The sequence below is a fragment of the Capsella rubella genome, unplaced genomic scaffold (genome assembly GCF_000375325.1).
Source record: "Capsella rubella cultivar Monte Gargano unplaced genomic scaffold, Caprub1_0 scaffold_2, whole genome shotgun sequence".
Taxonomy (NCBI): domain Eukaryota; kingdom Viridiplantae; phylum Streptophyta; class Magnoliopsida; order Brassicales; family Brassicaceae; genus Capsella; species Capsella rubella.
In genome coordinates this window covers 5,916,543-5,929,248 of record NW_006238922.1, presented here as the reverse complement: position 1 = coordinate 5,929,248, position 12,706 = coordinate 5,916,543, and the positions used below count along the sequence as shown (strand labels likewise).

The window sequence follows — 12,706 nt, the reverse complement described above, 5'->3', positions numbered from 1 at the left end:
AGTAACCCAGCAATAAACCATCATGCAATAACCACAATTTACACCAGCAACCTAGCATGCCTCTAAACCAGGTTCCAACAACAATTAACATATACATATCATAACAACCGAGACCCTAGATCATCCTCCTCTCCTCGCCATGATTCCACGTCACACTTTACCTCTGATTTGGATTGGAAGGATGGACGAAACAGAGAAGGAGAACACTCCAGCAACCTCTCTTCACACCCACAACCACGAATCCCACTGATCCTTTGCTAGAACACTGAAGAACAGCCTCCAAAAACCTCCAGAAACCCTCACAAGCCTCTCCTTGAACTTTAGGAACAACCAACTCACAACCCTCTCTCTCTTTTTTCTTTTCAAGAAGCGACAAAAGCCAAAAGTGAGAAAGAAAGGCAGCTTCCACGAGTTTAAAGTCGTGCCTAGGGTTTCTGCAATCAATTCTAATAAAACCGATGGTTTAAAAGCTAAACCGTCTAACCCAATTTTGTTGGTGTCGATCGACACCCAACACTGGTGTCGGTCGACACCACCAAAATATCAGACACGGGCGTTACAGTAAGTTGATTGCATATGTTTTGCGGCAGTTTCGGAAGCATGAGGGAAACTACCCTACTCAAGACTTGGAGATGGCGGCGGTAGTATTCGCTCTGAAGATTTGGAGATCCTATCTGTATGGGGCGAAGGTTCAGGTGTTTAGAGATCATAAGAGCCTGAAGTACATATTCACGCAATCTGAGTTGAATTTAAGACAGAGGCGGTGGATGGAATTGGTTGCAGACTATGACCTAGAGATAGCTTACCATCCCGGTAAGGCTAATTTGGTTGCAGATGCCTTGAGTAGGAAGCGACCGGCTTCAGCTAGAGGGCAGGATATGAAGACCTTGGTAGGAGAGATTAGCACTCTGCGTTTGTGTGCTACTTCTCAGGAGTCACTTGGGTTAGAGGTAGCTAGCCGAGCAGATCTTCTGACCATAGGTAGGACGGCTCAGGAGAATGGTGCAGGGCTGGTTAGTACTTCTAAGGATATAGATTTAGAGTATCAGGTTGCAGCCAACAAGACTATTCTTGTGCATGGGCGGTTTTGTGTTCCCAAGAATGAGGGTTTAAGGCGTGAGATTATAAGTGAGGCTCATGGGAGAATGTTCTCTATTCATACAGAATCAACCAAGATGTACAGAGAACTGGAAAGGTACTACAATTGGGATGAAGAAGACGTGGCTAAGTGGGTGTATGAGTGTGATGTGTGTCAGCTAGTGAAGGCTGAGCATTAGGTGCCAAGTAGTCTACTGCAGAGTCTTCCTATTCCAGAGTGGAAGTGAGACATAATTACGATGGATTTCATAGTTGGTTTGCCGGTGTCTCAGTTCAAGGATGCTATTTGGGTCATTGTAGATCGTTTAACCAAGTCTGCACACTTTCTGGCTATCAAGAAGACTGATGGAGCGGCAGTGTTAACCAAGAAGTATGTGCAGGAGATTGTCAGACTTCATGGAGTATCGGCCAGTATTGTGTTAAACTGGGATTCGAAGTTATTCAAATGTTTTAAGAAGGTATTTATATGGTATTTATAAAGCTTTTATAAGGTTTTTAAATTTACACACATATGAAAATAATTTGTGGCTATATATATAAAGCTTACATATATATTTTTGATAAATTTCAAATTCTAGTGACTTTTTGATAAATTTACAAGAGTGGTATTTAAAAAAAAATGGTATTGGAAAAATGGTATTTTTGAAATTCCACCAATTTTGTTTCATTTTTGTACATGTGGATTCCATGTCAGCATGACTTCAGCACACGTGGATTCCACATTAGCATGACTACTGCACATGTGGATGCCCCATCAAAATTAGCTAAACATTTATCACGTTTTTGTATGTTTTGGCAAAAAAACTAAATTTTAGGTTTGAAATTTAAATTATTTAAGAGTGCATGTATGATTTAACACATGCGATAGTTCAATGTATGAATTCATCATAGAGTAATTTTGCAGGTATGGAAAAGCCTATTTTCCGTGTGTATCATGTTCTGGCCCATTGCAAAAATATTCTGATCCGTTTCTAATATTTTATTCTATTATTTTTTTTATTTGAATATTTTAAAGGTTTCAATATTAAAATATTTTAAACTTTTCAAACATTTAAAAAGTATAATATATTGAAACTTTTTTAATTTTATATGCTCAAACAAATAACTTTATTAATCCAAACAAAAAGTTTAAAATTTAAACCCGATAAGTAAAATTTCATGCTCATTCATAGTTAGAAGCATACTGGTCATGTTTATAATGATTTAAAACCATTGTCCAAAATGTTTAACCGATGCGGTATGTCTAATACTTTTTTCTATCAATAAAGTATAATATAAAATTTCATGAAAATATTTAACCAACCCGCTTAGATTTAACCAAAATATTTAACCAACCCGATTTAGATATCCAAACTTTATTTTAATAAAATTATACGTTTATAATAATATTTTCTTAGACAATTCAGTAATAGATATCCGTTTTGAAATTTTCAAATGACAACATATTAAAAAAGATGAATTTTTATTCTATATTTATATTATATATTTTAATATAACAAATTAAAAAAAGATCAAATAAAAGTGAAAGGAGAGTAATAAATGTTTTTAATTTATTATCTTAAATTAGTAAGAGAATATAAGGAAATTCAAAATCTAGATATGGAAATAATATAATCGGCTGGGAAATTATCCGATTTATATCCAAACACAGTTAAATATTTGATTTTCAAGTATTCAATTTTTAAATTTTGGGTTAATTTTTAGTTTTGACCACTATCTTGGTTAAGCTATAGTTCCAATACTGATTTTAAACATGAAATAGTTTTATTTTAAGAGAATTGAAATAAAGTGTTTCGTAATAAACCCATTATAAAAATATAATTATTACAAATAAAGAGAAGATCCAAAGACAGTAAAAGAGAATATTCTGGACATGCCTTTAGCTTTAAAAGATAGTCAAAATCCAGCAATGCAGCAGAATGCATACAATGAAAACACAAAGTCTAACAATAAAAATAATAAAAAATAAAATCTAATGCATCCCCTGATGAAGGTCATTGATGAAGTTCTCACGAATATCGAATGGGCCAAAGGAGGTAGATGCCTTTCTAGAAATGAAGTTTTAAGGTAAAAATTTTTTGATTTAAATCCTTATTGCTGAGATCTCAAGCTTCTCCGGAGCATGTTTTTTTTTTGTATGAAAGAATAAATCATGAGTATATCCAATCCTATCATAAAAAAGATTTAAGAAGCTAGTGCCACAAAGGAAGGTTTCAACCATGTTCTACATAGAGTTGCAGTTAAAGCCACCCGCTGGTTGATTACCTTTTTATATACTTGCTTGTATATTAGTTCAAATACTTATTCATCAATAAAATTCGTGGAAGACCATTTAAAAAAAAACATATTCCAACCATTAAGGCGTAACTTAAGACCCTAGCAGTAAATGATTATCAATCAAAATACATATACACAAACACTAAAACAACCATATACACAAACATGTCCCAAAAGATGGATAAACTTCTTCTAAGAGTGGCTTCCAATCCATGTTAGAATTTGACTTAAAATCTAGAATTAATATTTATGGTTTACATTCCATCTGAAAAGCCAAGTAAGAGATAGAGAAAGAAAAAAAAACTGAAACACATTTTAATAGCAAATCGAATTAACAAAATATGTACTCTTTTACCATTACACCTTTATAATTTGGGTAAAAATACCAATTTCCACAACCCACTATACACCAGGTTTATGGCAGCGGTGTTAAGTAAGAACATCACTTGAGAGTACGGAGTAAAAACATAGTGGACTAACTTTAATTTTTTAATAGACTTGCGCCCCATAAAGAACCTGGGCAAGCATTTAATTTACTAAATTCCATGTGTTGGTTAGATTCTGAAAACGTATAGAGAGACACACAGACAGTTACGCTTGGAACGCGCCAAGCAAACGCTTTTTCTTTCGATCTTTATTAACAAAATTTATCTTTTCCTAGGATACAATTTTGTCTCGGCTCTTACTAAATCTATTCCTCCCAATAGAATTGAACCCGACTAAAGAACGAGCACTAAACCTATCTCTCCTACACCCGTGTAGTCCCAAGAGAAAACAAACACTCACCTTCTCAGCTTTTTGTTTTGCTAGCTTCGAAGTTTACAATCACGTACAAAGAGTCTAAAGTGTTCAAAGTGGCTCGTGGCTAACCCTAGACTATTTATACTAACTACCCGAAACCCTAACCCTAGGATCTTCGAGGATCTCACCGAAACGGAATATGCTTGCTTGTCAAGCTCATCCTTTCTTTATTTGATGTAAAGAATATTCACCATATCTTCACACGCAATTCGTCTCTATCTTTGCTGCCAAGCAATAAATCTTCCTTAGCACGTCACTCCATCCACTTAAGCTTTGCCACGTCATCTCACGACTCCATGTCAGCAACTTCAAGTGTCTGATGTGATCCCAGGCGTCTGATGTGGTCTCAGGCGTCTGAACAGATGCAGCTTCCTGATCTTCACAGCAAGCTGTTCTGGAACTGCATCTTCAATCTCCCCCGTTTTTACTTAGTTTGATAATCAATCATCCTTTGTGATAAACCTGAAAGTCACAGAGAGACAAAACCAAAACACAGCAACAAGGAAAACATCTAGCAATATAACTAGCATAAATCCCAAAATAAGAAATCCTAAAATGCCATGTTTAAACATATTACAGACCCAAAAGCTAAAAGCTAACGAAACAAGGTTCTGTAATAAAAATACATTGCTGCTAACAACCAAAAGCAAACAGCAACAACAGCAACTGCTCCCCAGGACAAATGCTCCCCCACAAATCAATCAGTCCTATGATCATCAGAATCAGAATCATCTCCCCCTTCTTGTTTGCACAACTAAGTCAAAAACAAGTAACTTATGGATCACATGAATGACAGATTGAAAGAAGAAACACTTACCTGCATCGATGATACGCTGCATGATCTGAATAGCACGACGCAACGCCTTGCGATCATCTGAAGAGTACACTGGAACCTCAGCAGTCTGTCCTTTCTTTGCTTTGCCCTTCTTGGTAGACTTTGGCACTGGCTGAGATACATCAGGATGCACAGGGTGCTGTGACTGGATCAGCTGATAGATCAAACTGGGAAACGGCAGGCACAACTTTGAGACAGGGGTCACACCCATGTTGATGATCAGCTTAAGGACCATCCTCCCAAAATCAAACGGCTTCTGATGCATCACCTTGTAAACCAATTTGGCTCTATCAGGAGTGACATACCCATCATTGGTGGTAGGCAGCCAGTTGGTACAACAGATCTTGAGAAGATCTTTCGTGTTGTTGTCCTCAACCTTAGATAGTTGGAACTGCTTGAAGACCTTGGCTTTACCTCCTGACACAAAGAGAGCTATGTCTGAGGTAATCACTTCAGCCATATGCCGTTGTTCTGTACGTTCATCCACAGATGCAAGACCAAACAGAGCATTGATCCTGTCAAAAGTGAACTCATAAACCCAGTTGCGGATTAAAACATCCATTGATTCTGTTTCAGGCTCAACAGACGGCAGATTAGCCCAAAACTCATACACTACTTGAGAATCAAAAGGCTTGCTTTCGGAAACAGTCCTAAGTAGTCTAGCCGCAGCTATCAAATCCTTGACCTCATCAATTTCACCAAAAGTAGTGTTCACCTCAGCATGCAATTTCCGGGAAAGAAACGAACCATACCTCTGAAAAGCAACAGCAGATCCAAACCGGGTTTGATCAAATTCCAAAGACGGTTCGCCTTTCACAGCCACCCCTTTTCCTCGAATCGCTTGACGCCGCTTCTTCTGCTCAGAAGGCATCGCGGCTAACTGCTTACGCTTCAGTACTCGAAACGAGACAGATGGTCCAGTGGTTCCGGTTACTTGAACCGAATCAGAACCATCGGAAAGGTCTTCAATTTCCATAACCCGATTTGGTTCATTTCGCTCAGCCGGTTGAGATCTCTGAGTGTTTACGTAGGAATCGCAATCGCCATCAACAGTCGTTGGCGATTTGGGAGATTCAGGCTTCTCTAGATCCTGAGCCTCTGAATCAGGAAGAGTGACTGAATACGGGACCGACTGGTTCATTTGATCCATCGACTCGACTTCCTGACTGGGGACCTGCTCTTCGTCCGTCGGAGACTGCATTTCCGTCGGAATCTGCTGTTCCGGTGGAGACGCAACAGGTTCTGGCGACTGGCTCGAAACAAGCTTCTGGATTCCGCTGAAAATGGACTTCATATCGTCGATCGTGCTTGGCTTAGGGTTTCAAACTCGTGAAGTTGAGAGAACAAGAGAAGCACAAATTCGAAAACCTTTCAACTTCCACGTTTAGCACTTAACCCTAATGTTTCCCTCCTAAATATGCTTAGCAATCTTATGGGCTTTGAAACAAATGGGCTTCACCTGAAATAAATTTAATAGCCCACGAACCTGAAACACTTAACAAAACCATTAGTGCACACTTATCAACAAAGTCTAAAATCTGATTTTCAAGCCAATTTTTTTTTTCACATTCTTGAGTTCAAACCAGAACCTCAAACAATTTTCTTTTAACTAGACTCACTCTACTCATGAACATGCTTTAGGGACCCAGAATGATAATCAACATGTGAGCACTTGGAAGTATTATCATAAAATCATTCAAAAACATGTACCTTGAGTCTCTCTCTCTTCTGTGTTCTGTGCCAACCAATTGTTCAGGACAGAGCTAGAAGCTACCACAACCTTCTGAATCTTCGACAGATCAGCTCTGAGTTCAGTGGCTAGTCTTTCAGTCTGGCATACCCAACATGAATAGGCAGCTGGAATACCCTTTGGAGAGTGCAGGACCAGGAGTGTGTTAGGAGTGTGTTAAACCCTTTTTTTTTTGTTTTTTTTTTTGTTTAACACACTACCTGTGGAGCTATGATTTAATAGTCAAGCAGAGCCTTCTCTCAGAACGTTGATTTTTGACCAAGCCTCTGTTAAACCTTCTGATTTGTGGATCAATGATATCACTTGACTTCTCAACCACTGATCCTTGTGCATGTCTTCAATAACGTTTTTCAGAGCTCCATTAATAGATTACTGGAATCGAATTGTTGATGTATTACAATTCCAAGTATATCTCGTGACATGCACACTTCCACCTCTCCTCAGCTATTTGACCTCCGTTATCACGACAACGTTTCACAGGAATGTCCACAAGAGTTGGCATGACAGGCAGCTATTTTCCACTCTCTTTAAACCGAAGTACAGGGTGCTGATCTTCTATTCATTCTTAGGATTTCCATGGTTTGTTCTTGCTCCAGTCCCTGTCTTAGATCAGCACAACTCACAGAGAAAGTTAGATCTCACAAATCCTAATGGATTTTCTCAGATTCACGAATCTGTTAAAATCCAAAGGTTTAGTAAACAAATCAGCCAATTGAAATTATGTACTCACATGATCAACCACAATCAGTTTCGCCTCAACAAGTTCACGAATAAAATGATGCCTAATATCAATATGCTTAGTACGTGAATGTTGAACAGGATTCTTAGCTATGTTGATTGCACTTTGGTTATCACAATGAATTAAGAGAGTTTCAGAATCCATACCATAGTCAGCAACCATTTGTTTCATCCACATGAGTTGAGTACAGCAACTTCCCAGTGCAATGTACTCGGCTTCTGCTGTTGACAGAGAAACACTGTTCTGTTTCTTGCTGTGCCATGAAATCAGGTTGTTGCCCATGAAGAAACATCCACCACTTGTGCTTCTACGATCGTCCAATGAACCAGCCCAATCAGCATCACAGTAGCCTGCCAAGCTCCTGGTTGTATCCTTGGTGTAGTATATCCCAATATTTACAGTCCCCTTGATGTACTTGATGATTTTCTTAACAGCCAACAAATGAGACTTCTTTGGTTTGGCTTGATACCGAGCACAGATTCCAACAGATAAACAAATGTCTGGTCTGCTGGCAGTTAAGTACAACAGACTCCCGATCATTCCTCTGTAAACTCTTTCATCAACATCCTCTCCTGCTTCATCCTTTGATAGCTTGTCAGTCACACTCATTGGCACCTTCGCCTCTTTACTCTTAGCGAGACCAAAACGTTCAACTAGGTTCTTGGCATAGGTGCTGTGTGAAACAAATATTCCATCAGCTGATTGATTCACTTGCAGCCCCAAGAAATAGTTTAACTCGCCACACATGCTCATTTCAAATTCTTGAGTCATGTTCTTCACAAACTGATCAAATAGCGGCTAACATGTGGATCCAAAGACAATTTCATCAACATATATCTGAACAAACATCACACCATTGTTATCTTGAAACACAAACAGCGTTTTGTCTACATTCCCACGCACGTATCCTTGTTTGATCAGAAATGTCGTCAGACGCTCATACCAAGCTCTTGGAGCCTGTTTCAGTCCGTAGAGAGCCTTCTTTAGCTTGTACACATGATCAGGACGCTGCGGATTCTCAAATCCTTTAAATTGCTCTACATACAATTCCATTTAGAAAGGCACTCTTAACATCCATCTGATGCAATGTGAAATTCAGAGCACATGCCATGCCAAACAGAAACATGATGGACTCCAGTCTTGCTACAGGAGCAAAGGTCTCGTCAAAATCAATGCCTTCTATCTGAGAGTATCCTTGAGCAACCAACCACGCCTTATTGCGAACAATACATCCCTGCGCATCACTCTTGGTTTTGAAGATCCACTTAGTACCCACAACATTGACATCAGCTGGTCGTTGTTTGAGCTCCCAGACATCACTTCGTTCAAACTGCTCTAGTTCATCTTGCATAGCAGCAATCCAGTATTCATCAACAAGAGCATCTCTGTGATTCTTGGGCTCCAGGGTTGACACAAAGCAAGCAAACTGCACAACCGCCGCCATCTGTGGAACTTCAGCAGCAGCATTCTTCTGCTTCTGGCCAGCGAGTTGCTTGAAGTCGATCTTCTTTCCTCTAGTAACTCTGCCCCCTTGAATCGTACCTATAATATCATTAGAGGTGTGATTCTTATGCACCTGAGGAGTAGGTAGAGGCTCAGCAGTGTCTTCATCGGCGTCTGAGCCATCATCAACTTCCTGCTCTGGACTTGGTTCATACCCCACAACTCCTTCATTGTAATCCTTAGGAGCATTAGTTACTGAGGACACATCTTCATATACACGAAAAGACGCATCATCAAACACCACATTAACAGTCTCTTGAACCATCCTGGACCGTTTGTTGTAGACTCGGTAGGCTGTGCTGTTTCCTGAGTACCCCAGAAACAGGCCTTCGTCGCTCCTGGAATCAAACTTGCCCAGTTGATCCTTGTCATTAAGAATATAGCACATACATCCGAAAAAATGGAAGTAGCTGACTGATGGTGTTTTTCCTTTCCACAGCTCATAAAAGGTCTTGTTGGTTCCTTTCCTCACATAGACCCGATTGATGATGTAGTATGCTGTGTTTATTGCTTCATCCCAGAAATGCTGGGCGACCTGATTACCATGCAGCATAGCTCTAGCCATTTCTTGCAGTGTTCTGTTCTTCCGCTCTACAACTCCATTCTGCTGAGGTGTGCGAGGAGCAGAATATTGATGAGTGATCCCTTGAGCAGCACAGAACTGATCAACCAACTCATTCTGGAATTCACCACCATGATCACTTCGTACTGTCTTGATTCCCCATTTTTCACTCTTGAGTTGCAGTGCAAGAATTCTGAAACTATCAAGAGTATCCGATTTCTCTCGTAGAAAACGGACCCATGTGTAGCGCGTAAAATCATCAACCATAACAAGAATGAAACGCTTACTTGTCAGACTTTGGACACGCATTGGTCCCATTAGGTCCATGTGAACCAATTCCAAAGCATGAACAACACGAACATCAAGAACCGATTTGTGAGCAACCCTCACTTGCTTGCCCTTGTTACACGGTCCACACAAAGTAGGGATCAACCTTTAGCTTTGGCATCCCACGAACAACCTCTTGATGTGCAAGCCTCAGCATCGTACGAACATTCAGATGTCCTAACTTCTTATGCCACATCTCAGTTTGAAAGTCAACAGCTGCTTGAAAACAACGATTACCTGAACTCCACATGTAACAATTGTTACCAGACCGCTGTCCCATAAGTTGAACATGTCCTAGACGATCCACAGCCTTGCAGTTGGCCTTGGTAAATGTTACATCCAGACCCTCATCACACAATTGACTGATGCTAATCAGATTGGCCTTCAGTCCATCAACCAGAAACACATTATGTAAGCTTGGTTGAGATTCACCACCTGTGGTACCTTTTCCTCTTATTTTTCCTTTTGCACCATCTCCAAAAGTAACTCTGCCTGCTGAAACCTGTTCAAACTCTGATAGATTGTCTTGAGCTCCAGTCATGTGTCTTGAACATCCACTGTCAAAATACCACTTCTCCTGAGTTGACTCCTGTTCATCAGCAGTGTAAGCAACATTGCAGTACAGATCTTTCTTTCTGATGTAAACTCTGTTCGTATTCTTAGAATCCCTGTGATACCGCTGATGCTGCATCATTGCAGACACACGATTCGAAAATCCATAGCATTGTGCCTTGTAGTGATTCAGATTACCACAATACCAACAACCTGTTCTTCTGCTACGGTGAAGACGAAACACAGAACCGTAAGCTGACTGAACCTGTTCACGAGGAGCCATTCTTGATTTACGACCGTGAGCTGATTGTTCTTGATTAGATGAGGACACAACACGTCTCTGATTCTTCTGAGGAACAGACTTCCTTTGGGTATCTTCTGCTGACTGCGGAGCTGCCTTAACAAACTTAGTTGTACCATTGAAGTTTCCACCTTGATACCTAAACCCTAGTTGACATTAGCCGTTCGTCCCACAGTTTGGAGTTTGTCCAGATCTTTAGTCCCTTTGCTCAGCATCTTGATGTTTCTGAGTTGATCCTCCCGCCTCTCAAGACCCTGCGACTTGACTTTCTCAGCTTCAAGATCCTTGGATATCATAGAAACTTTCAATTGAAGTTCATTTCTTTCAGTGGTTAGATCAGAGATCTCCTTTGTCTTGTTCATCAGACTCCTTGTTCTTCAGTTGGAAGATTTGCTTCATCATCCTCTGATTCATCACCAACGACCTGATTAACATCCTCCTGAGCTGTCACACCAACACTCTCATCGTCTTCCTCAATGATACCCAAAAATGCCACAAAATTGTTTAGCACTTCTCCTTTTCCTTCATCTTCATCAGTATCACTCTAACTCCAAGTCACATACGATTTCTCTTTGGAGTCTCTTTCTAGGCATTCAGCCTTGGTGTGACCATAGCCCTTACACTCATAACATTTCAGTGCATTTTTCTTCTTCATATTCGGACATTCAGCCTTGAAGTGTCCATAGCCTTCACACTCAATACACTGTTTCTCAGACTTATCACTCCTCTTGAATTCTTTCTGCTGCCCTGATCTGTTGTTGACTGCAGACCCACGTTGCTGACCTCGCTCCATTTTCTTGAAGTACTTTCTCACAAGCATACCAACTTTATCATCATCTGCAGATACCTGAGTATCAACAGTATTCAGTGCGAAAGTTTTTCCACTCGCCTGCTCCTTTTTCTTAACTTGTAGCTCATATGCCTGCATCATCCCAACTACTTGATCGAATTTCAACTCATCAGAATTCAACGAGACATCAATTGCAGACCTATGTGGCTGAAACTTCTCTGGCAGACTTCTGAGAAATTTTTTAACCAACTTCTTATCTTTATAGCGTTTTCCACACACTATAGCCTCTTGAGAGATGTTACTCAGCTTGCTGCTGAATTCCTCAATAGTCTCACTATCTCCCATAGTCAAGTTCTCGAAGTCAGATGCTAAGATGTCAAGTCTGGTTCTCTTCACATTGCTGGTTCCTTCGAAGGTGACCTGAAGGATATCCCATGCCTCTTTTGCAGATTCACATCCCTGAACTCTGGTGAACTGATTTACAGGCAGCGATTTGAAGACTAAGGACAGAGCTGTTGCGTTGTGTTTTGCTGCAAGTTTCTCCTCTGCAGTCCAATCCTTCTTGGGTTTCGAAACAGCATCTCCAGCCTCATTTGTTTTCACAGGGGCTGTCCATCCATCTTCAACAGCTATCCAGGCATCAAGATCAGCACTCTGAATATCCTGTCTCAGCTGCACCTTCCAGAACCCGTAATGTTCTGGATCCAACTTAAACGCCTTAGTTATAGCAACGTATTGTTGTGATTTCTCCATACCCTCTGTTGCAGGATCTCACCTGTTGAAAAGATAACAGATCTTTTATCAGGCGTCCGCTCTGATACCAAATGAAAACGTATAGAGAGACACACAAACAGTTACGCTTGGAACGCGCCAAGCAAACGCTTTTTCTTTCAATCTTTATTAACAAAATTTATCTTTTCCTAGGATACAATTTTGTCTCGGCTCTTACTCAATCTATTCCTCCCAATAGAATTGAACCCGACTAAAGAACGAGCACTAAACCTATGTCTCCTACACCCGTGTAGTCCCAAAAGAAAACAAACACTCACCTTCTCAGCTTTTTGTTTTGCTAGCTTCGAAGTTTACAATCACGTACAAAGAGTCTAAAGTGTTCAAAGTGGCTCGTGGCCAACCCTAGACTATTTTTATACTAACTACCGAAACCTAACCC

The 12,706-nt window shown here is 40.1% G+C and overlaps 1 protein-coding gene across 1 annotated transcript; it reads right to left on the bottom strand.

Moving 5' to 3' along the window:
* Positions 1 to 3,966: 3,966 nt before the first annotated feature.
* On the bottom strand, positions 3,967 to 6,903 carry LOC111832198. The gene is made up of 2 exons (XM_023788586.1): positions 4,994 to 6,903; positions 3,967 to 4,883 (listed from the first exon to the last, which is right to left on the bottom strand). Exons 1-2 carry the CDS (start codon positions 6,303 to 6,305, stop codon positions 4,810 to 4,812), a joined length of 1,386 nt encoding a protein of 461 aa, XP_023644354.1. The 5' UTR covers positions 6,306 to 6,903; the 3' UTR covers positions 3,967 to 4,809.
* Between the last annotated feature and the right edge of the window lie 5,803 nt (positions 6,904 to 12,706).

Excerpts from the sequence above, each read along its gene's own strand:
- LOC111832198 (XM_023788586.1), bottom strand. The coding sequence starts at position 6,305 with ATGAAGTCCATTTTCAGCGGAATCCAGAAGCTTGTTTCGAGCCAGTCG. Across the intron at positions 4,884-4,993 it reads GCAGCGTATCATCGATGCAG|GACTGATTGATTTGTGGGGG; the intron begins GTAAGTGTTTCT and ends TGATGATCATAG.